This window comes from Littorina saxatilis, linkage group LG9, assembly GCF_037325665.1.
Source record: "Littorina saxatilis isolate snail1 linkage group LG9, US_GU_Lsax_2.0, whole genome shotgun sequence".
NCBI lineage: Eukaryota > Metazoa > Mollusca > Gastropoda > Littorinimorpha > Littorinidae > Littorina > Littorina saxatilis.
The window spans coordinates 25937350-25959177 of NC_090253.1; the positions used below are offsets into that span (position 1 = coordinate 25937350).

Genomic DNA, 21828 nt, shown 5'->3' on the forward strand with positions numbered 1-21828 from the left:
CTCTCATGATTAGAACGATTTATTTTCGAATGTTGAATTATTGTATTGCAAAAGGATTAAAGTTTTCTTAAAAAGTTGTTTGAAATGTTTTCACTGGTTAATCTTTGAATGAGAGTGAAAAAGGATTTTTTTGACCCTACCTGCCCCACCCTCCCCTAAGCCTCCCGTAAACCATCACAGATACGGTCAGGCTTTTACACACAGTACAAACACCCTTTCATTTAAACACTCACCGATTGAGAACATCCTAGGTGCCCTCCGTAAAGAGCGAACAATTTTCAAAGAATTTATTTTTGCGTGGTTTATCTTACCCCTGAGCCATTGTGAACCCGTGTGATCCAGTTTCCCTTTTTCACAATGTAGTCGTCAGTTAGTCATTTGAATGCAACTCGATGTCAGCTTATCTACTATAGCACGTTTTTATGCACGAAACAAACGGCTGTGGTTCACAAGAACTCCAGCGATGGCTTTTGACTGTTGAGAGGAACGGCGATATGCATAAAACCGTCGTCTGCTACGACCCTTGCGTGACCCTGCTTCCGGGCTTTTCTTTTTTTTTCAAACTTTCACAACTTCGAATTGTACTGATCTTGTCTTGATGAAAAAAGAATTCTTTTATGATTAAAGAATGTTTGTGTAACAAGCTGTCAATTTATTATTTAGATTTTAAAAGTTAGGTCTAGCGCAAAAACGCACCACGGTCCAAAAACATTCTGATAATCAACGATCCACGGCTATCGCCAGTTTACATCGATAGAATGAGACCCGAAGGAAAGTAACTCATTTTTGACCTGAGTTCAGGATGGGTCCAAAAAGTGTTCGAGACAATCTGCAAAATTAATTCTTTAAAAATTGCTCGCTCTTTACGTAGGGCACCTAGGATGTTCCCGTTTGGTGAGCGTTCAAATGGAAGGGTGTTTGTACTGTGTGTAAAAGCCTGACAGTATCTGTGATGGTTTACGGGAGGCTTACTGTCCGGGCGTGATTTCCGGTATTGAATATTCATAACAGCCGTCCAGCACCAAAACGAGGCGCCATTGTTGTAGAGGACCAAGTCCACGAAAATAAATTCTTTGAAAATTTCTCACGCTCGACAGAAAGCAGCCAGGATGTTCCCGTTCGGTGAGCGTTCAAATGGAAGTATGCTTGTACTGTAGACGCTCGGGGAGCTCTGTGATGGTCACTTTTACGGGAGGCTTACTGTGCCTTTAATTTTTAATGAGAGAAACACGACCAGGGTTTCACAAAATCTGCGGTTAGAGTTTTAACCTTTGCAGAATGTGTCCCCATTGGGCGTTTTTATGCGTCACTGCTCAAATAAGTGTCACTTACTAACTAGCACGAGATAATTATTGCAAATGGGAGTCAACGCAAATAGAATTCGAACGTGGGACGAACACAGCACAGTTAGAACGTTAACAAGTTATGTTGCAAGTTAAAGGTGCCCCTGTCGATAAGGCTATTGCATTATCATACATGACTTTCCAGAAGTACTGACACCCGCGGACACACAAGCACACACACTGACCCGGACAACACCACACACACACACACACACACGCGGCACGCACGCACACACACACACACACACACACACACACACACACGAACACACACACACATACACACGCATACACATACGCTAACACACAGCACACACACAAACACACTCACACCGTGGCACACATACCTGTAAATAGTGACGTCAGACACACACACACACGCACACACACCCGCACACCTGTAACGTGACCAGCTCGTAGTAATTTGACTCCCCGTTGACATCTTAGTAAAAGTTTTGAATCGACGAACGGACACTGCATAGTCGCATATTTTCAAGTCACGCCTTTGACTGATCGGCCCAAGCTACTGTTACATTTTCTCGCGGCACTGATTGGTGTGTCTTTGAAATGATTAGCGCGGGCGCATGTTCCTATTGATTCAAGTTGAATTTGCGAACCGAGCCTCAGTTGATGATTGGCTGGTCAGTACATGCACCTAAATTCAGTATTTGTGTTAACCCGGCTTTGAATAACTAAAGTTAACTTTGGAACCGGTTTGGCAGTCTCACTCTGGCATCACCGTCTTTGGCGCTCCTGGGGCGGCACCAGCACTCAGTCTGAATCTGGGACCATCATTCTCACTCTTGCACTTAGTCTTGACTTATCACTCTGGCACCACTCTCTCTTTTAATTGGCACTACCATTCTCACTCTCACTGAGTGGCATATCATCATTCTTACTCTGGCACCACCATTCTCCCCCCTGCACTCCCATCTGGCACCACCAGTACCACTCTCACTCTAGCATCCGGGTCTGGCTCCACCATTCTCACTCTTGCATCTCAACTATCACTCAGTCTGGCACCGCCACTCTCACACTACCATTTCAGTCTCCCTCTGGCACCCGGGGCGGCGTCTGCTGGGACCACTACTGACTCTCACTCCGGCACCACCATTCTCACTCTCACTTTGGCACAATCATTCTCACTTTTGCACAGTCTGGTACCAGCGGCACTCTGACCCTGGAACCACCGCTCACTCACTAGCTCTAGCACCGGTCTGGCAGCGGCACGCCGCACACACCCGGCTATATCAGCAGGTTTTATCAGTTGACCCGTAAGTTTCTTTCTTACCTTGATTCTACCTTTTATGTGTTAAAAAAAAAAATTAAAAAAAAATAAACCTAACCTTTCCATACAATGTGCTACATATTATAAGTCAGTGTTGTCGGATTTTTGTGAAGCAAACAGTGCGAGCAGGGATGTTGACAAGATTTGTTCTTTTGCGGCATTTTGCTTTGGTTGTGGCTACATCACTGTGGGCTACATCCACGGGTCTGTGCCTCGAGTCCCGGTGTCCCGTCTGTAGTCTAGTAGATCTATGATCCACGGCACTGACTCAAGGGACGCTACTCTCGCCCAACATTTTCCTGTCTTCGGTTCGGCACTTCACTGACATGACTAGGACGTCAGCTGTCAGATATCAAAGTCAAAATTCCACTTTTAATCAAAAGTTAAACTTCATGAGTGGTATACAGCGTCCAAAGATCGATCAGCAGCACTTTCCCCTCCCTAATACGAACCTCGTTAGCTAAACTTCCATGTTTATTCGGGATTTGCATTTTCCTAGTTTGCGGTGATTTTTGATACCACGTTTGATACAGTGTGATGCATGTGTCGCTTGCTCAAACGCTTTCTATTTAAAGTGAGTGTTGTCGTTGTCAACTTGTGGACTAAGGCTACCAACCGGAAGATGAAGAATGATGTATTGGTCTTCCCTATTCGCTAGATTTGTGCTGAGTGGCCGAACGCCATCAGTCATAACTCCGCCCCACAGTACTCCAATGATTTTGAATTCAACATATATATTTTAAAAAACACAAAAAGTGTTATTAGAAACCAAGACGACCAAGCAGTCGTTCAGCAAAGATTTTGTGAATTCCGTTACTTCTCTTTATTGTCAAAAGACCCACCAAAGAGTCTTATTTTATAAAAACAAATTGCAACACAAATTCCCTCAAGTCACGTTTAGTTTTTGTGTGTGTATCTATACTTGTTAAAGTTTGCTGTGTCCATCACATGATTAAATAGGCCAATTTTATATCCAGGTTCATCAATTTTTGTAATGAAAGATATTTGAAGATCAAAGTTTGCTGTACAGTTATCAGGAACATGTATTTCATCCTCCACAAAAACTACACTGAGTTCAGAATCTTCCTGCATAGATTGTGGAGGATGAAATACATGTTCCTGATAACTGTACAGCAAACTTAGTTAGCACTATATTAACCCGTTTATGTTGAGATACATATGTTACAAATGTAAACATTACATTTCAACTTTATCAAAAGTAGTCAGGCCCCCCCCAAAAAGTTGTATGTTTCTGGTAACATGGCTACAAAAAAATAGGGTAGGTAGGTAGGGATTTTTTTTTAGGGTAGAAAATAACTATACAGTGACGCAAAGAGACTGGACTTACTATACAAAGACAAAGACAACACATTACAAAACAAATGAGACAAAAGGGATGCCGGGTTATCCCCCTTGTGTCGTCTGCCGTCTGTTACTTTCGTTTTGACGCTTTTTTTTTCTTTTTTTTTTAACAAATGCAATTCGCAATAAAAAATAAAAAAAAGTCTAGGGTCGGCGGGAAAAAACTAGGTAGGGTCGGGTGACCAGAAACATACAACTTGTTTTTGTTGTTGCCTTATTACTTGTCACATGCACATAATATCTAAGTATTACTTCCTTTGGTGTACATATGTTCGTACATGTCACTTTGAGGATGTTTTCGAAGTTCATCAATAATTAATGTGTAATCAGCGAGCAATATTACATTTATATGCTGCAGTGGAACCCTCCTGTTTAAGCCCTCCAAAAAATCGGTACCGAATCTTTCAAATCCCTGAACATTTGTATGATCAAACTTCATAGCTTTCTTATGTTCACCAAAGAAACTACAATGGGAAGAAGGATAACTTCCTCATTGGGCATGCTTAGAAATGAGAATGGCTAAATACGAGTTATTCCCCTTTGCTGCATGCTGATCAGGCTGTCTCCTGCTTTGTTATGACTAGTACAGTCGATCTTTCTCATGTTGTGACTTGCTTTATTTTCACATTTTCGGTATTTAAAACAGCAAACACACACACACACACACACACACACATACACTGAAGAAGTTTCCATTCTGATTCGGTTATTTTATTTGGTGCTATATGTTTGCTTCACATTGTTTCTTCTTTTACATTGCTTGAGGTATCCCAATTCGCTAAACACATCCATAATGCATGCATGGCTCATTCGAAAGAGGGCAACTGAACAACTGATGCCCAATAGCAATAAATACTGAACAACTGAACAATAAATAGCAATAAATGATGACAGCGCCAAGTTTTTAAGTACAAAGTGAAATCCTGTGACTGGACAAAGGCACAATTACAAAATACAAATAAAAAAATCGAGGCTCATTTTAAATTAAGTTCTCAGCTCATGGGGAAGCATAAGGTGACCCTAGAAACCGAAATTAGGAGACCTCCCGCCCCCAGGGCAGACTACACAAAAAAAAAAGGGGGGGGGGGGGGGGGCTAATTTGTGAAAAAGTATAAAAGGAATCGAAAACTGTATACATGTATTTAGTTAATACCCAAAAAATTGTATAGTATATACAATGTCAGACCCTAAAGAAAGTTTGTTAGTCATTGCTTAGGCAAAACAAAGCAAAATAGCCTGTTTACGGTATCCTGACCAACCCTATTTTTCTAGACCAACCCTAGACTTTTTTGGGGGGGCATTTGGAGAAAAAGAAAAAGAAAAAAAATCAATTTTGTTCCTGTTTTTTTGCAAAATAATTTAAAAAGATGGTTATAAAAAAAAATTAAGAAAAGCCGATTTATCGACCCTCTTTTTGTGTGCCTATGTTACTGTAAACAGACTAAAAGGTACATCAGAAACAACACACCAGGGAGGGTCCAAAATTGTATCAAAATATAGATGGTAGGGAATTCAAAATAAAAAAGACAATAGACAAAACATGTACTTCGGCTGATAGAGCCTTCTTTAATTTTTGACTCATTAAGTCCATGCTCCGAGAGTCCTTTTTTTAATTTTGAATTGCCTACCATCAATTTTTTTTTATACAATTTTGGACCCTCTTTGTACGGAGAGAGTTGGCAATTGTTAATCACATTCTCTCATCTCATTGACTCTCCTTCAGCTCCTTGGTAACATGCGTTCCCGTCTCTGCCAGGATTGGACACAGCAGCAGATAACCGGTAAATATGTAACAGGCATAAATGGCAAAATAGCTCGCCTCGCCTGATAATATATGAGACGACTGTTCTACTACAAAGTCTTTCTTGGGAGGCTTGGCTAATTTACTCGCTCGTTTTACACGGGGTTCCATCGTTTTCTTTTCTAATCGGAAAACCTTGCTCCTCAGTTTGTTGACCTTCTGCCGAAGTTCCGCTTCACGAGGGGATGGGGAGGATGACGACTTTGATGCTTTACATCCTATGTCCTCCAGGATCGCCTGAATGTCATCTAAAAAAGAAAACACACATAAAATAACATAACAAGTTACAACCTGGAAGAAATTAAAACATGTGTAATTAAATCACAAAATGAAAATAAACAATAGCGTAGGAAGGCAGGCCAGAAATGAAGTGTGTTAGCAACTATGGATACGATGTGGAACAATGATGGAATTGACCTTGTTTGGTACTGAATGGGTGAGGCCATTAGAACTGTACCCACGGAATACGCGCTATATAAGCTTCATACTGATTGATTGATTGATTGATTGATTAGGACAACAGTACCAGGTAAACTCCTCACACACCATGCCTCTTTCTTTCTTTCTTTATTTGGTGTTTAACGTCGTTTTCAACCACGAAGCTTATATCGCTACGGGGAAAGGGGGGGGGGGGGAGATGGGAATAGAGCCACTTAATTGTTTCTTGTTACACCATGCCTCTAACAGGATATGTTTCCCATCTTTACGTGTTGGAACTACAGGTACAATTTCATCCATCCATGCATCCGCCCTATACAGCTTCTTCTTCTTCTTCTGCGCTCGTGGGCTGAAACTCCCACGTGCACTCATTTTTTTTGCACAAGTGGAATTTTACGTGTATGATCGTATTTAGGCAGCCATACGCCGCTTTCGGAGGAAGCGTGCGGGGTATTTTTGTGTTTCTAAAACCCACCGAACTCTGACATGGATTACAGGATCTTTTTCGTGCGTACTTGGTCTTGTGCTTGCGTGTACACATGAAGGGGGATAAGTCACTAGCAGGTCTGCACATAAGTTGACCTGGGAGATCGGAAACATCTCCACACTTAACCCACCAGGCGGCCGCGACCGGGATTCGAACACTCGACCTTCCGAGTTAATAGACCGACGTCTTACCACCCCGCCTGTCACCCTATACAGCAATTATCAACTATGTAATGGATGGGTTTAAACATTTTTTGATGTCAGGGTGTTCTTCATGGTTAAAAATCTCTTACCTGGTTGAACAATTTGTGCATCAGGCGACAGGTCGGTGCTGGCTTCATTTGTAGCTACCCTTTGCGATGGTGGCTTCCTCCCACTAGCAACCTGCAAATGCACAGCTCTTTAACTGACAAACTCACAACCAACACCCAGTCACAATGAAACAATTCTCCCAATTTCATGGCATTGGTCTTAGGCCACACAAAAAAGTGTATGTTTCTCGTAAGGCAAAACAAAAAATAATCTGTTTACAGTATCCGGACCGACCCTATTATTTTCCCACCGGCCCTAGACTTTTTTGGGGCATTAAAAAATTAAATTAAAATATTCAGATGGCTAAAATACAAAAATAAAAAGCCGACCTACCGACGCTATTTTTGGGGGGCCTATGTTACCTTAAACAGACTTTTTTTGTGGCCTAACATGACTAAAGGTGGAGATTTTTTTTCTAAACTTTTTTTTTTAAACCATCTTTTTAACTTATTTTGTTGAAAAGCAGGAAAACAATTGATTTTCGAATACCCCTTTTATTTTTGAAAATGCAAAATAAAAGTCTAGGGTCGTCGGGAAAACATAGGTAGGGTCAGGTGACCAGAAACATACAACTTTTTTGTTGTTGACGCCGACCCTATACTTTTTTTGCCATTTGGGGCTGTTTTTTGGCAAAATAAGTTCATCATATCATTATAATCAAGACGTCAATCCAAAATAAGTAACTTTTTTTTGTTGGCCTTATCATTTTTTTGCGCTAAATGCAAACAGGCATTATTTGATGGGAACAATGCTGTTTTTTTTCAATTCTTACATCAGCCTCAAACTTGTCATTACTCAGCCTGCATTTAATAGTGTGCTTCATTGGTTTGCAAAAACCTAAAACCAATAAATAAATAACCTTCGGTGGTGGATTGGGCACTGCAAACAATGTCGGGACAGCATTCCACACAAGTGATCCTCTCTGCAGGATTGTTTTACTGGTTGGCCTCAAAGTGATCAGTACAAAGCTTGAGACCTTGAACATCAGCTGGCTGCAGCTTTTCAAAGTCCTCTCGCCTTGTGAATTGCATCCATATTCTGCACCTAGTTTGACAATAAAAACAACAATGTTATTGTTAAACTAAGCAAAAAGGAAAGACAAAAAAAGCTAAATCAGATCTTCAGTCTAAATCTAACGCTCTGCCTGAACGCAAAACGGATGAGTGATGTACCTTTGTACTGTAGTTTTCCCGTAAGCAAGGTTTGATAAAGGTTTCGGCAAATATGCCCACGGGTAGTTTGTCATCAAGTGTAAACTGTTGTTTTGTACTGACTGCTGACTCACACTCACAGTCGTAAGTACAGTGTACACATGCACACACAGGTACACACGCAGACACACGCGTACATAGTACAGCTAGTACAGAAATCTCAGGATGAACCGATCCATGCTATGTTTGTAATATTTCATTTGCATATTAGTTCTATAAATACTGTAGTATCATGATTCATAGCAGACAAAAATGCCCAGAGACAGTTGGCTTATCTGAGTGAGTTGACTCGAGCCATTGCATTCTCATTCTGAAGAAGGTAAACCTGATGAAATAATCACTGCACAACCCACCTTTTTTCTTCTTTAGGGAACTTGTGGAAAGTTTTCCCGAAGCAGCTCTGTTTGTAACGGGCGTTCTTGCAACAAAAAGCCGAGCACAATTTACCACCACCTCGCACGCGATCGGTACCTACGCGATCCGCCATTTTGTTTTCGCCGTCAGCATGTAACTAGGGACGATAACCCACAAACACTTTTTCGCATTTTCTTCGCAAGTTCCACGTCTTCCTTATGTACAGTGTTTGTGTTCACCAACAATGATCTGTTGACATCTGTTGACAGAATTGTGAATGAAATTCTCATGCTGATGTAAAGGTGAGTGTGCGTGTGTGGGTGTGAGAGAAAGAGAGAGAACAGTATACTTCCATGACCAAACACAATCACAACCAAAAAATTAAAACGTTTCTTCCTCCGCTTCCATCTCAACAATATGGCGCTAACTGTGCCAGCGCGAGGCTACGACTAAACTGCCCAGTGAATCCGAACGATTCCGAGTGGTTCCGAGCCAGTGCCGTGGATATAGCATGGGGACTCGAGGCACGGACCCGTGGATGTACTGTAGCCACAACCTTTGCTTTGCGGTTCTGTGTCTATTTTGTGTTGTTCACTGTTTGTAGCGGTTGTTGTTGGTGGTGGTGGTGTTGGTGGTGGTGGTGTCGTGATTGTTGAAGTCTTTCGAAGAGCATGTCTGTGCACGTCACAACCACCTAAAAGTAAAACGCAGACGAGGAACACCAAATTACATTTTTGAAAGTTGCGGTAAAAAGGTACACTCGCTCAAGGGAAGCCACTCTGCGCGACAGGTCATGCTTGCGAAAGGACTGGTCAGGCCCAAACTGATAGTCCAGCAAATTGGATGGATTTGTAGAACCATGGCGGATAAATCTAAGCTCTTCGAGTCGCCGGACATCGCTGACGCTTACGTCAAGTACCGACCAACCTACGGCCCGGACGTGTACAACACGATCGTCGAATTCTGCAAGGAAACAGAGACGTGCGATTTCTCGCTAGCAGTGGATATTGGTAGCGGTTCCGGACAGAGCACTCTGCCGTTGTCCAAGCACTTTCGTCAGGTTATGGGCGTAGATGTCAGCGAATCTCAGGTATCCAACGCTCCCAAGCATATACCCAACGTGACATTCCGGGTAGGTCCGGCTGAGGACCTGTCGTTTCTTGAGAAAAACTCCGTGGATTTAGTGACAGTTGCTCAAGCCTTGCACTGGATGGACACTGAAAAGCTCTACGCCGAGGTGGAGAGGGTCCTCAAACCGGGCGGCGCATTTGTCGTCTTCGGCTACGGTCTCAGCACTCTCGATGAACCAAAGGCCCAAGAAACACTTAACTACGTGAGGATTGTACCTTTTGTTTGTCTGTCTGTGTGTCTGACCACAGGCGGAAGGTATCGTCCACTGGACTACTACTATCACAGAAAGACTACAAGGTACGTCACTCACTTTCGAGTCTTCTGTGTTCTTGGAGTCGCTTCCTGGGGAAAAATATTGTTCAAGACGGTTTGCCTCTTCCTACAGTCTGTGTAAGGTCAAATAAATACCGTTGAATGATTGTTTGAACTGTATGTACCTTTAATTTTCAGCTTCCGTCCCTTGCAGGTTGTTTTTAATCATCATTTGGACGAATCTTCGTTTGCGAGCCGCTAATATCCACTTCGTTTCAAATCATGCATCCGCACCTAATATGCATACCAGCGCTCATTGGTTAATTAAATTACATATCTTACCCAACTCACATATAGCAATTAACCCTAGTTCAGTGCCGGTAACGCTGTACGCATCCCCTTGGTAACCAAGGGAAGCCCCTCTAAAAAAAAGAGTGACCAATCCCATAAGGCCATATTAATACATACTTCCGACTTCCGTATGCGCGCGCATACGCCTCCATATGCATCATTCCTTACTCAGCGAGCAGTGAGACTGGTCGCGTTTTTGTACGCTCTGGCTGTGTTCAGCCTTTTGACACTTCGTCTGCGGACTTGGTCATTTACCTCTTGGTTTCTTCTAGCTTGTCTTCGCTTCTCTACATATTGAGGTGAGGTCGTTCTTGTTTTTTGTTTGTGTTTGTGGGCGTTTTGACCTGTAATTTGAACTTGTGAAAATTTTCTTGTTTACAAAATTTTTCGTGAGTTGTTTTGGTCATGGCGGATAGCGCCAAGAAGCGGCACTCGTCTAAGCAAGTAGCTGCTGAGTCTTCGCCTTCTAAGAAAACGCCTAGGAAAGCTAATGCTCCCGGCCAGGCACATGTTTCGGTTCTGGAACCGTCGTTGCAAAAGATTACCGATGTTTTGATTGACATGCCTACTTCGGCGAATGTGACTGATAAAACTTTAGACAAGTTGTCTCGTGCTGATAAGCCCACTGATAAAACTTTAGACAAGTTGTCTCGTGCTGATAAGCCCGCTAAGGCGGCTTCGGTGTCTGTGATTCCCGGCCTTGCGTCTGTGGACGTGGCGTCTCTGTTACTTTCTTTAAGCTCACAGGTCTCGTCTTTGGCGGAGGAGGTGGCGTCCACGCGGGCGGAGTTCCGGTCTCTGCCTGCGGGTGTGGCTGGTGTGTCGTCTCTGGCCGACGTTCGCCCTTTGCCTTCGGCCACTGTTACTCGGGCTGAGGTTCATGCGTCTCAGGATGGTACCAGGCCTACTCTGGTGGCGTGCGGCCCGGCTGCTGGTGGTTCTCGCCACATTAAAGGTATGTCTTCTACCCAAGTATCCGGGTTCTCCGGAGAAAGGGTAGAGCGTTTCCAAGAGAAAGTAACTCCGGGCTCTGGCTTTGTGGGTGAAAGTTCTGAAGCTGAGGCTGGCTCTGACTGCATTGGCAGCAGGTCGGTGGCGGTCAAGAACCTTGGAGAGCGAACGGAAGATTTGTCGCAACCAACCGCTTCTTTAGATTGTGGTACGGGTGCGCGTCTTTCGCTTCCGCCCGGGGGGCAGGAAGGGGGCAGTGTGGCTGGCTCTTTGTTTGACTATGGCAGTCAAGCAGGGGGCCAGCTGACGGATGGCATGGTTTTGCCGGACGGCTGTTCTGAAGACGGTGCTTCCGCAGCAGTCGAAGGTACCGAATTCAAGATTCCGTTTAGGCTTTCTGATGCAGTGGCATCTGCGGCTGAGACGGCTTCAAGATATTTTGAAGAGGGGGTGGTGGAATCTAAGTCTTTTGTGGTTCCTCCTCCCTCTGCACTTGGAGACTTTCGCAGTGCGAAAGAGAAGAAATGTTCTTTCAAGTTTCTCGAATCGCCCGCTGTTGCGTATGAGATGTCGAAAGTTTTGAAGAAGAATTCTCAGTCGCATAGTCAGGTGGCCCCGATGCCTTTGTTGGTTCAACATGGGGATGCACCTGATTCGGCCACGTCGTGGCTGGCTCAGACAGGTCAAGTGGTGCCTGGTGCAGCGGCTCTCCGCAATTTCAGGCTGGGGCCGCAGCCTGTTGACTTGGTGGAGTCTTTTGCTCTTCCTAGAGCGGCTCTGCCTGTTACGCCGGATCTGGCGTCTCTCAGGGAAGACGGTTATAGCAAAGACAGGCCTGTGCCCTACGCGGAGGGCTCTCTGTTGGCGCTAGAGGAGACAGGGAGATCTCTTTTAGAATTGGCCTCGGTCTCTGAGTCACTGCAACGTTCTTTGTCAAGGTCGATTGCGTCAAGTCTTGAGCCTTTTGAGTTTCGTTATGACGCTTCTGCTGAAGACGTTACAACGCTGTTGGCTACCTTAGCCAGGGTCTCTCGTGAGCAAATGGGGCTTTCAGCCAAGCTGTACACTCATGCGATTCTTTCGCGCAGAGCTGCCTTTCTGAGTGGCTCAAAGATCAGGGACAAGGGAACTATCGATAGTCTGAGGTTCTCTCCCTTTGAGGACGGCTCACTTGTAAGTCGTTCGTCTCTTGATGCGTTGCAAAAAGATACCCAGGACGCCAGGGATTTGGCGATAGCCAGGATCGCCCATCAGGGCTTTCAAAAACCGCAGAGTAAGCCTCAGCAGCAGAACAAGGCTCAGCCTTCGTTCTCGGGCGTCAGAACTCCTCTTCTCGAGGCAGGGGGCGTGGCGCCCCTTATCAGAAGAGGGGTTCGTTTGGTGGTTCTAGGGGGTCGGGGCGTAAGCCTCACCCCCAATGATGTCTTCCCGAGCAGATCGCCCCGTTAGCCCCCACCTTGGTGGTGGCGGGCGGCCCCTCCAGGGCCATCGCTGCCTGGATTCGTTTGGTGTCCAGCCAGTGGATTTTGGGGGTGATCAGTTCGGGATTTCGTCTTCTCTGGGCAGACGGGAAGGCACCGCTGTCCAGGATACCGCCGCCTTTTGTGTTTCCGCGAGACGCGGAGGCCAAAGCAGCTATTCAGGGAGAGGTCGCTGCACTCCTTTCAAAAGGCGCGATCGAGGAGGTGATCAATCACAGGTCCCCAGGCTTTTACGGCAGGTTGTTTGTAGTACCCAAAGCCTCGGGTGCGTGGAGGCCTGTTCTGGATTTGTCGCCATTGAACAGGTTCCTGCGTGTCGTGAAGTTCACGATGGAAACGCCTGCCTCAGTGAGAGAAGCCCTTCGGCCGGGGGACTGGGTCACGTCTATAGACCTGACCGACGCTTATTTTCACGTGCTGATGCATGTGGCAGACAGAAAATGGCTTCGTTTCCGCTGGGGAGAGAGGATCTTTCAGTTTCGGGCGCTCCCGTTCGGTCTGTCTCTCTCCCCTTGGATTTTCACGATGGTCGTGCGTCAGCTCTGTGCCCTCGTGAGGCAGGAGGGTGTGCGTCTGAGAGCCTACTTGGACGACTGGTTGATTCTGCATCAAGACCAGGTCCTTTGCAATACGCACACTCAGAGGGTGCTCAGTCTAGCGGTTCAGCTCGGCTTCACAGCCAACCTAGTGAAGTCGGAGTTGGTGCCCTCACAGCAGTTCACGTACCTGGGGATGGAGTTCGATACACTGAACTGGTCAGTCCGTCCTGCTCGAAAGAGGGTGGACAAGTTGCAGGAGGCTATCCGTGTTCTTTACGGAAAGAATCTGTCTACGGCTCGGGAGTTGACTTCCCTTTTAGGGCAGATGGAATCCATGGCCACTGTTGTCCCTCTGGGAAGAGTCCACAAGAGGCCCTTTCAAGCAGCGCTCCAAGCGCAGTGGGACCAAGCGACTCAAGGCTGGAATTGCTTGATCGAGTTGGGTGCTTGGTTCAGCCGTACAACGAGCATATGGCTTCTCCCCTGGGTGTCACAGGGTGTCCCTATTGTTCTCCCTGCACCGGAGAACAATCTTTTCACGGACGCCTCGCTTTCGGGCTGGGGGGCTCATTTGGCAGACCAGACTGCTTCAGGGGTGTGGGACGCCAGTCAGGCCTCTCTGCACATAAATGTTCTGGAGCTGGAGGCTGTGGCACTCGGCCTGCGTTCGTTTCTGCCTCTGCTGGCAAACAGTCATGTTCTGGTACACACGGACAACACGACGGTAGCGGCTTACATAAATCGCATGGGGGGCTCGCGCTCTCAGGTTCTGTCGAACAGCGCGTGTCGGTTACTGGTCTGGTGCAGCACTCACAACTTTCGGCTGTCAGCTGTTTACCTGAGGGGCTCTCTCAATGTCCTGGCCGACTCCCTCAGCAGGGGGAGCAAGGTCCTGCACTCAGAATGGACTCTCTCCCATCAGGCTCTGGATCGTCTTTGGGTGCAGGTTCACAAGCCTCCCATCGATCTGTTCGCAACGAGATTCTCGGCTCGTCTCCCCTTGTTTGTCTCTCCGTTTCCGGACCCTCTAGCTTGGGCCGTGAATGCGCTGGATCTGGATTGGTCGGGTCTGCAGGCTTATGCCTTTCCTCCGTTTTGCCTGCTAGGCAAGGTGGTGCGGAAAGCAGACATAGAAAAGCCAGCGTTGGTTCTGGTGGCCCCGCGGTGGCCCAGTCAACATTGGTATCCAGATCTGGTGCGCATGGCGGTTCGTCCACCCATTCCTCTAGGCGTTCGAAAGGGCGACCTGGTTCAACCCAGGTCGGGCATTCCGCACGGGGACCCGCAGGCGTTGCAGCTTCACGGCTGGGTGCTATCAGAGGCTCTCTGCTCCGGGCGGGTGCCTCAGAGTCAACTCTGAATTTGGTACAGCAAGCGCATAGAGATTCGACGAAGTCGGTCTATTCCTCGCACTGGTCTGCGTGGACAAAATGGTGCGCTGAAAATGGTGTTAGCCCTCTCTCTCCCAGGTCAATGCAAGTTGCCAATCATTTATCTTGGTTGGCAGGGAGGGGGGGGGTCGCCTTCTTCCTTGCGTGTGAGGCGTTCTGCTATATCTTCGACGCTTAGACAGCTGGGACGCAAAATTGATTTAAGTGGCGTGATCGCGAGTGTGCTAAAGGGCGCTTCCCTTCTTTCAGCTCGGTCCAAAACGCAGCTTCCGGCGTGGGATCTGTTTTTAGTTTTACGTTTTTTGGCATCGGACGATTTTGAGCCCCTGCACTTAGCTAGTCTAGCTAAGCTTACGAGGAAAACTTTGTTTCTTGTTTTGCTCGCCACAGCTCGTCGTGGCAGTGAGGTGCACGCTTTGTCGGGTTTGGCGCGTGATATTTCTTTAGAGAAGGATGGATCTTTTTCGTTGAAGTTTAGGCCGGATTTTTTAGCAAAGAATCAAAAGCCCGGTCATGCTTCCCCGGTTATTCATATTCCCCCCTTGAGCGCTGTGCTGGCTCCAGGAGATCCTGATGCTCTTAACTGTCCGGTTCGTGCCCTCAGCAGTTACTTGTCTAGAACGTCTCCTCTTCGCTCGGAAACTCAAAAGCTTCTTTTTATTTCACTCAATACTGTCAGAAGTAAAGACATTTCTAAAGTTACCCTGACCAGATGGGTGTCGATGACAATCAGGCAGGCTTATATGTGGTGGCAGACCCAGTCGGGGGATGCTAGAGCCATTCTGCCTCTTACCTCTGCCAGAACACATGAGGCTAGGGCATGGTCATCGTCCTTGGCTGTGCTCCGCTCAGGACGCCTCTCGGAGGTTCTTGCGGTGGCATATTGGAGGTCAGAGGACATCTTCATTAACCACTACTTGAGGGATGTTGCCTCTTGCCGTCTCTGGTGGCTGCTGGGCAGGTTCTTCGTACTTGAGAGGGTGAGTACCCGCCACCTATAGTAGCAATCTGCTATATGTGAGTTGGGTAAGATATGTAATTTAATTAAAAATTTTAGTAATAAATTTTCATTTGATTAATATACTTACCCAACTCACATCGTTTATTCCCTCCCGCCTCCCCGCTGTGGGTTGTGGGTTTCTAAAAAAGGGTGTGAGTTGGGCTTCGTTTGGAATGATGCATATGGAGGCGTATGCGCGCGCATACGGAAGTCGGAAGTATGTATTAATATGGCCTTATGGGATTGGTCACTCTTTTTTTTAGAGAGGCTTCCCTTGGTTACCAAGGGGATGCGTACAGCGTTACCGGCACTGAACTAGGGTTAATTGCTATATGTGAGTTGGGTAAGTATATTAATCAAATGAAAATTTATTACTAAAATTTTTAATAACAGGATATTCGATGATTATTTTCCCGTGGGTAGCTTCCCTTTGCTGCAGAATATTTACATATATGTTTTAGACCAATGAGCGCTGGTATGCATATTCAGTGCGGATGCATGATTTGAAACGAAGTGGATATTAGCGGCTCGCAAACAAAGATTCGTCCAAATGATGGTTAAAAACAACCTGCAAGGGACGGAAGCTGAAAATTAAAGGTACATACAGTTCAAACAATCATTCAACTGTATTTATTTGACCTTACACAGACTGTAGGAAGAGGCAAACCGTCTTGAACAATATTTTTCCCCAGGAAGCGACTCCAAGAACACAGAAGACTCGAAGGTGAGTGACGTACCTTGTAGTCTTTCTGTGATAGTAGTATAGTCCAGTGGACGATACCTTCCGCCTGTGGTCTGACACGCCAGTAAATTTATACAGCACCCTATACTCACGTGACAAATGACATGTATGTGACTATCCCCCAAATTCGATTTATTCAAAAACGCACCGAGCGATGCTGATGATTGAACTTTGGACCATGTATTCCCCCCCTTGGATTCTAGTTTGTGATGTTAAATGGTATTTTGACTTTGAAATTATCTTCAACGCAAAATATTTATTTTCTTATTCAAGGGACGTAACCGCTTGGTGCGTTTTCTAATAAATCGAATTTAGGGTAAAATTGATCGAATTACATCACAAATGTGCTTCAATTGCAAGATCTAATTGCCATGATTTTCTCCCTCAAAATAATTGTATCGCTTGAAATTGGCGGAGAAACATTCAGTCTGAAGTTAAGTTTACATGTCACGTGAGTATAGCTGGGTGCCGTATTTACTGGCATGTGTCTGCAATATATATAGCTGTCATCTTGCCTCAGCCCGGGTCTGGGTGTTGAGGAGAGGATTGCTATGCACTATTCATTTACAAATAAATTCATTTTTCAAGGATATAGCTGTGTATACCCTGAAGGCAACAACAATTTTTTTCTATTCCCATATTAATTCTTCCTTTCACAAGACACACACACCCCCCCCCCCCCTCCCTTGCCACAGGCATTACTGCCTCATGAAAATGCAAGATGACGCCTGTTTTCATTTTGGGGACAGTGAGCCCAGTGATATTAAAGTGTGTTATGTATGACTACTAAGGTTCTGAGCAACCATGCACACATTCACACACACTGCACATGTACACAGCAGCAGCAAAAATTATACCACCACAACCATGCACTATAGAGTATAATGAAAGCTAGCTACCACTAGAAATGTATAGTATAAATAAAGCAGAATGCAAGTGTATGCTTTTTATTGCCATTTATTTAATAATCATTTTAGTTTGATGCACATGAAGAGATTATCATTCTGAACAAAAAATATATTGCATTTTGTCCAATATTAACTTCTTTGCGTTGTATGCTTACAGTTATACAAAGATGTACTGGGCCCTTACTGGACAGATGGTCGGCAGCATGTGGAGGAGCACTATAAAAGCTACAGCCTCCCCTTTTCTGGCTGGCGCAGGTTAGTTCGGATAATGAGATATCAGCAGCTATGTATCCGACTGTGAGCTGATACATGTTCAGTCTATTTTTGAAAAATAACTCAGAAATATACCCTAATTAACATGCACTGCATGCACATTATTTATTTCTCCCTCTCTGTCTGTCTGTTCCTTTCTCTCTGTCTCAATGTCTGTCTGTTTCTCTCTCTCTTGATCTCGATCTCTCTCTCTTGCTCTTTTAGTCTCTCGATTCCCTCTCTCTCTCTCTCGCTCTTTTAGTCTCTCTCTCATTGTTAAAATACTAGAACTTACCATTTAGTTGGTACCATCACAGCAGTGAGTAGATACGAGTTTTAATGTTTATGTCATACAAAGTATGCTTGATATGCCGTTGATGTTGCAGGAATGACAGCCTGAAGATAGAGAGGACGTGGACAGTGGATGAGTTTGTGGGGTACCTGTGTTCGTGGTCAGCCTTCCAGAACTACCTCATGGCAAACCCCATGGCAAACACCATGCCTTCTGTCAAACATGAGTAAGCTTGTCTTTTCTTTTCTCTTTTTTTTCGGGGGGGGGGGGGGGGGGGAGGGGGGGCAGGGAGAGCATACTCTAATTCTAAATATAGTTCCTGTGGAAGTGACGTCACATAGTGTATGATACGGTATGAAAAATGGACATTTTGATATTCAATATAATTATATATATGGAGGTCTTACTTGATGGCACAACCCATGTTTTCCATAAGACTAAGAGTGAGTTAATAAGACATAAGTATAAGATTACTCTTTTTTTTCTTTTTTCTTTTTTTTTTAGGGGGGCGGGGGGGTGTTTGTGGGGGTGAGAGGGCATACTCCATATATCTGTATCGTGCGTATGCAAGCACACAGAGGTGTTGAAGCACCTGGAAGTGTGCACAAAGTTGACCCTTGCAAATATATATTCCTTAACAAGAATTTGGTTCAAACCCACGCTGATAAGGATGAACTGGTTGTAAGACCATCATGCTACAGGCTAAACTTGTACGTCCCCGCCCCAACTGTCGTTGCTACTCTATATAGAGACTGCGGTAACGTCCCTTTGTTTGTGAGATATTGTGATAGCATATAGCCAGCATTTTTATTTGTTTATTTACTTGTTTGTTGTTCTTGCAGGTTTCGCGAGGCGTATGCACAAGGTGACATGGAGCCTCCTCGAGAGATGAAGATCGTGTGGCCAGTCTTCATGCTCATGGGACATAAACCTGCATCATCCTAGCTCTCGTCACATGCTGTGGAAACTCCTGTGGGCTATTATATCTTGTTCATCAAACCCTGTAAGCACGCAGTGTGATAAGATGTGTATCAAAATGTTGAGTTTATTTTGCGGGAGGTTGGAGCTCACTTTTGTTTTGTTTTTACCCAGTTTGAGTATATTAATTATAAGCAGTCCCATGTAGAATCTGAATGAATTTTAGTCTCTCAGTGTGATTGATTTTGTTTTTACCCAGTTTGAGTATATTGATTATAAGCAGTCCCGTGTAGAATCTGAATGAATTTTAGTCTCTCAGTGTGATTGTTTTGTTTTTACCCAGTTTGAGTATATTGATTATAAGCAGTCCCGTGTAGAATCTGAATGAATTTTAGTCTCTCAGTGTGATTGTTTTGTTTTTACCCAGTTTGAGTATATTGATTATAAGCAGTCCCGTGTAGAATCTGAATGAATTTTAGTCTCTCAGTGTGATTGTTTTGTTTTTACCCAGTTTGAGTATATTGATTATAAGCAGTCCCGTGTAGAATCTGAATGAATTTTAGTCTCTCAGTGTGATTGTTTTGTTTTTACCCAGTTTGAGTATATTGATTATAAGCAGTCCCGTGTAGAATCTGAATGAATTTTAGTCTCTCAGTGTGATTGTTTTGTTTTTACCCAGTTTGAGTATATTGATTATAAGCAGTCCCATGTAGAATCTGAATGAATTTTAGTCTCTCAGTGTGATTGGTTTTGTTTTTACCCAGTTTGAGTATATTGATTATAAGCAGTCCCATGTAGTATCTGAATGAATTTTAGTCTCTCAGTGTGATTGGTTTTGTTTTTACCCAGTTTGAGTATATTAATTATAAGCAGTCCCATGTAGAATCTGAATGAATTTTAGTCTCTCAGTGTGATTGGTTTTGTTTTTACCCAGTTTGAGTATATTAATTATAAGCAGTCCCATGTAGAATCTGAATGAATTTTAGTCTCTCAGTGTGATTGATTTTGTTTGTGTTCATTTTCATTTTGATTCAGCTTACACTATTCAGATTCCCATGCAATTTCAAAATAGCGTGTGTAATCGTGCGTGCGTGCATTTGTGTGTGTTTGGATTTGGGAGAGATTTGAGCTGACATGGGGTTTTATTTTACCCACTTTGAGTGTATAGATTTTGATTAAAAGCAGTCCCAGTGATCATGTTGAATCTGAATGGATTTTGGTCTCTCAGTATGATTGATTTTTGTTGTGTTCATTTTATTTTGATTCAGCTTAACAGTTATAGATTCTTGTGCAATTTCAAAATGAAGTGTGTATTTGTGTGTGTGTGTGTGTGTACGTGTGTGTGTGTGTGTGTGTGTGTGTGTGTGTGTGTGTGGTGTGTGTGTGCAAGCATCACAAGCACGTTTGAAGATGTGATACTTGGTGCAATGATTCAGTATTTTTTTTATGTCATAAAGAAAACAAAAATGTTAAATTGCACATTTTTGTGGCTTTTGTGTGATTTAATTACAGACTATTAAGCGGTTTTTTATTTAGTCACAGCACTGGTAATGCTGCCGCTTTGGAAATAATGTATCCTCGTGCCATACGGACACTATAATTAAAATGCATTTGTTAATTAATGTACTGTTACCAGACTTTTTCTCATTTAAGTACAGTGCTCATGCTGGAGGCTGAGATTATCAAGGAGATATATTTTTTTCATCAGTCTTGTGTTGAAGTGAATTAAAAGTGTTTCTTGACAAAGTTTTCAATGTGCAGTTACTTACCAACCTTCCTATCCAGAAAAGACCTTGTGTGTTTTGTTTTGAACAATCAATTCCATTTCCAAACTTAACTGTGCACACACAAAAATTGAAGACCTCATTTTTTAAGATTTTTGGAGGTCTTAAAAGGGAGGGGGGGGGGGGGAGGGGGTTCCACTGTAATGCGACCAAAACTCAACACAGTTAGTCACTTAATTTATCAGTCAGTCGGTCAGCTTCTGTTTGTACATAATGTTCAGACATTACTAAAACCATGTATGATCTGCAGCACTTCACACTTTCTTTTAAACCAACCATATTTTACACACATGTGCACACGCACACACACACACACACAATCCAAGTATGAGCTAACACACATACACCCTCTCTCATAACACAGGCTCTCTCTCTCTCTCTCTCTCTCTCACACACACAAACACGTGACTAATGAGTTTCTACTATTCTGATGGTTTTATTACTGTTAAAACCAGGGACACGCAAAAACACTGGATCACAATCAACACAATACATCAAGTAAATCCTATTACAGTATTATCACAAAACAGTATCATTACGGATCAGTGGAATTTTAAAGTGAAGTATTGTAGTCACATCTCCGAATCACTCGGGCCGGCAACATATCAAAGCAACGTAAAAATGTATTGTATTAACACAAGGCCTGAAATTATTTGTACAGGGTTTCTCTGCTCTGCTAATATTTATTTCAGTCTTCAAATAATCATAAAATGCCAACAGCTTGACAACCAACAAGGATTATTTTTAATTTATAAACATGATTGCAGAACAGAGAGACACACACACAAAAACAAAAGATAGTGCAGGGTTTAATTATTTTCAGTGGATAACTTGTGTTTGGAACTTAATTGCACGCTACCATGGAGAATGTTGATCACAAAAATAAGTGTTACAATAACAATCTGTAAACTTTTTTAGTGGAAAAGTTGTGTTTGAAACTTGCACACTAGCATGGAATATTGATACTGTAACAAAAACAATTGTTACAATAACAATTTCTGTTTAACTTCCGCACTAAACAAATACTGGTCCTCTGCGTGTGAGAAATCAACTTGTGACCTAAACAATTCTAATACCTGTAGCTTTTAAGGAGCTACAACAAAAATAAACTGCAAAAAAAACAAAACGTTTCCCACAATTTCACACACAAAATGCTAGCAGCTGTTAAGAATTTAAATTAAACAATAAAAATTAAAAAAAGATCACTAGCTACAGAAGCGTTATTCCACAACAGGTTCAGA

General features: G+C 43.9%; 1 protein-coding gene and 1 long non-coding RNA gene across 2 annotated transcripts; one reads left to right on the plus strand and one right to left on the minus strand.

Moving 5' to 3' along the window:
- Nucleotides 1-4688: 4688 nt before the first annotated feature.
- On the minus strand, nucleotides 4689-8834 carry LOC138975706 (uncharacterized). The gene is made up of 3 exons (XR_011458717.1): nucleotides 7890-8834; nucleotides 7012-7102; nucleotides 4689-6042 (listed from the first exon to the last, which is right to left on the minus strand). It is a non-coding gene; the product is annotated as an uncharacterized lncRNA (long non-coding RNA).
- A 172-nt stretch (nucleotides 8835-9006) lies between these two features.
- LOC138975705 (putative methyltransferase DDB_G0268948) lies at nucleotides 9007-20549 on the plus strand. The gene is made up of 4 exons (XM_070348448.1): nucleotides 9007-9928; nucleotides 17499-17596; nucleotides 17980-18111; nucleotides 18728-20549. The coding sequence occupies exons 1-4, from the start codon at nucleotides 9389-9391 to the stop codon at nucleotides 18828-18830; spliced, it is 873 nt and encodes a 290-aa protein (XP_070204549.1). The 5' UTR covers nucleotides 9007-9388; the 3' UTR covers nucleotides 18831-20549.
- The last annotated feature ends 1279 nt before the right edge of the window (nucleotides 20550-21828 follow it).

Bases quoted from the DNA above. Each gene is read 5' to 3' on its own strand.
- LOC138975705 (XM_070348448.1), top strand. From the start codon at position 9,389: ATGCTTGCGAAAGGACTGGTCAGGCCCAAACTGATAGTCCAGCAAATT. The intron at 9,929-17,498 runs GTGAGGATTGTA...GTATGCTTACAG, and splicing joins CCCAAGAAACACTTAACTAC to TTATACAAAGATGTACTGGG. The intron at 17,597-17,979 runs GTTAGTTCGGAT...TTGATGTTGCAG, and splicing joins CCCTTTTCTGGCTGGCGCAG to GAATGACAGCCTGAAGATAG.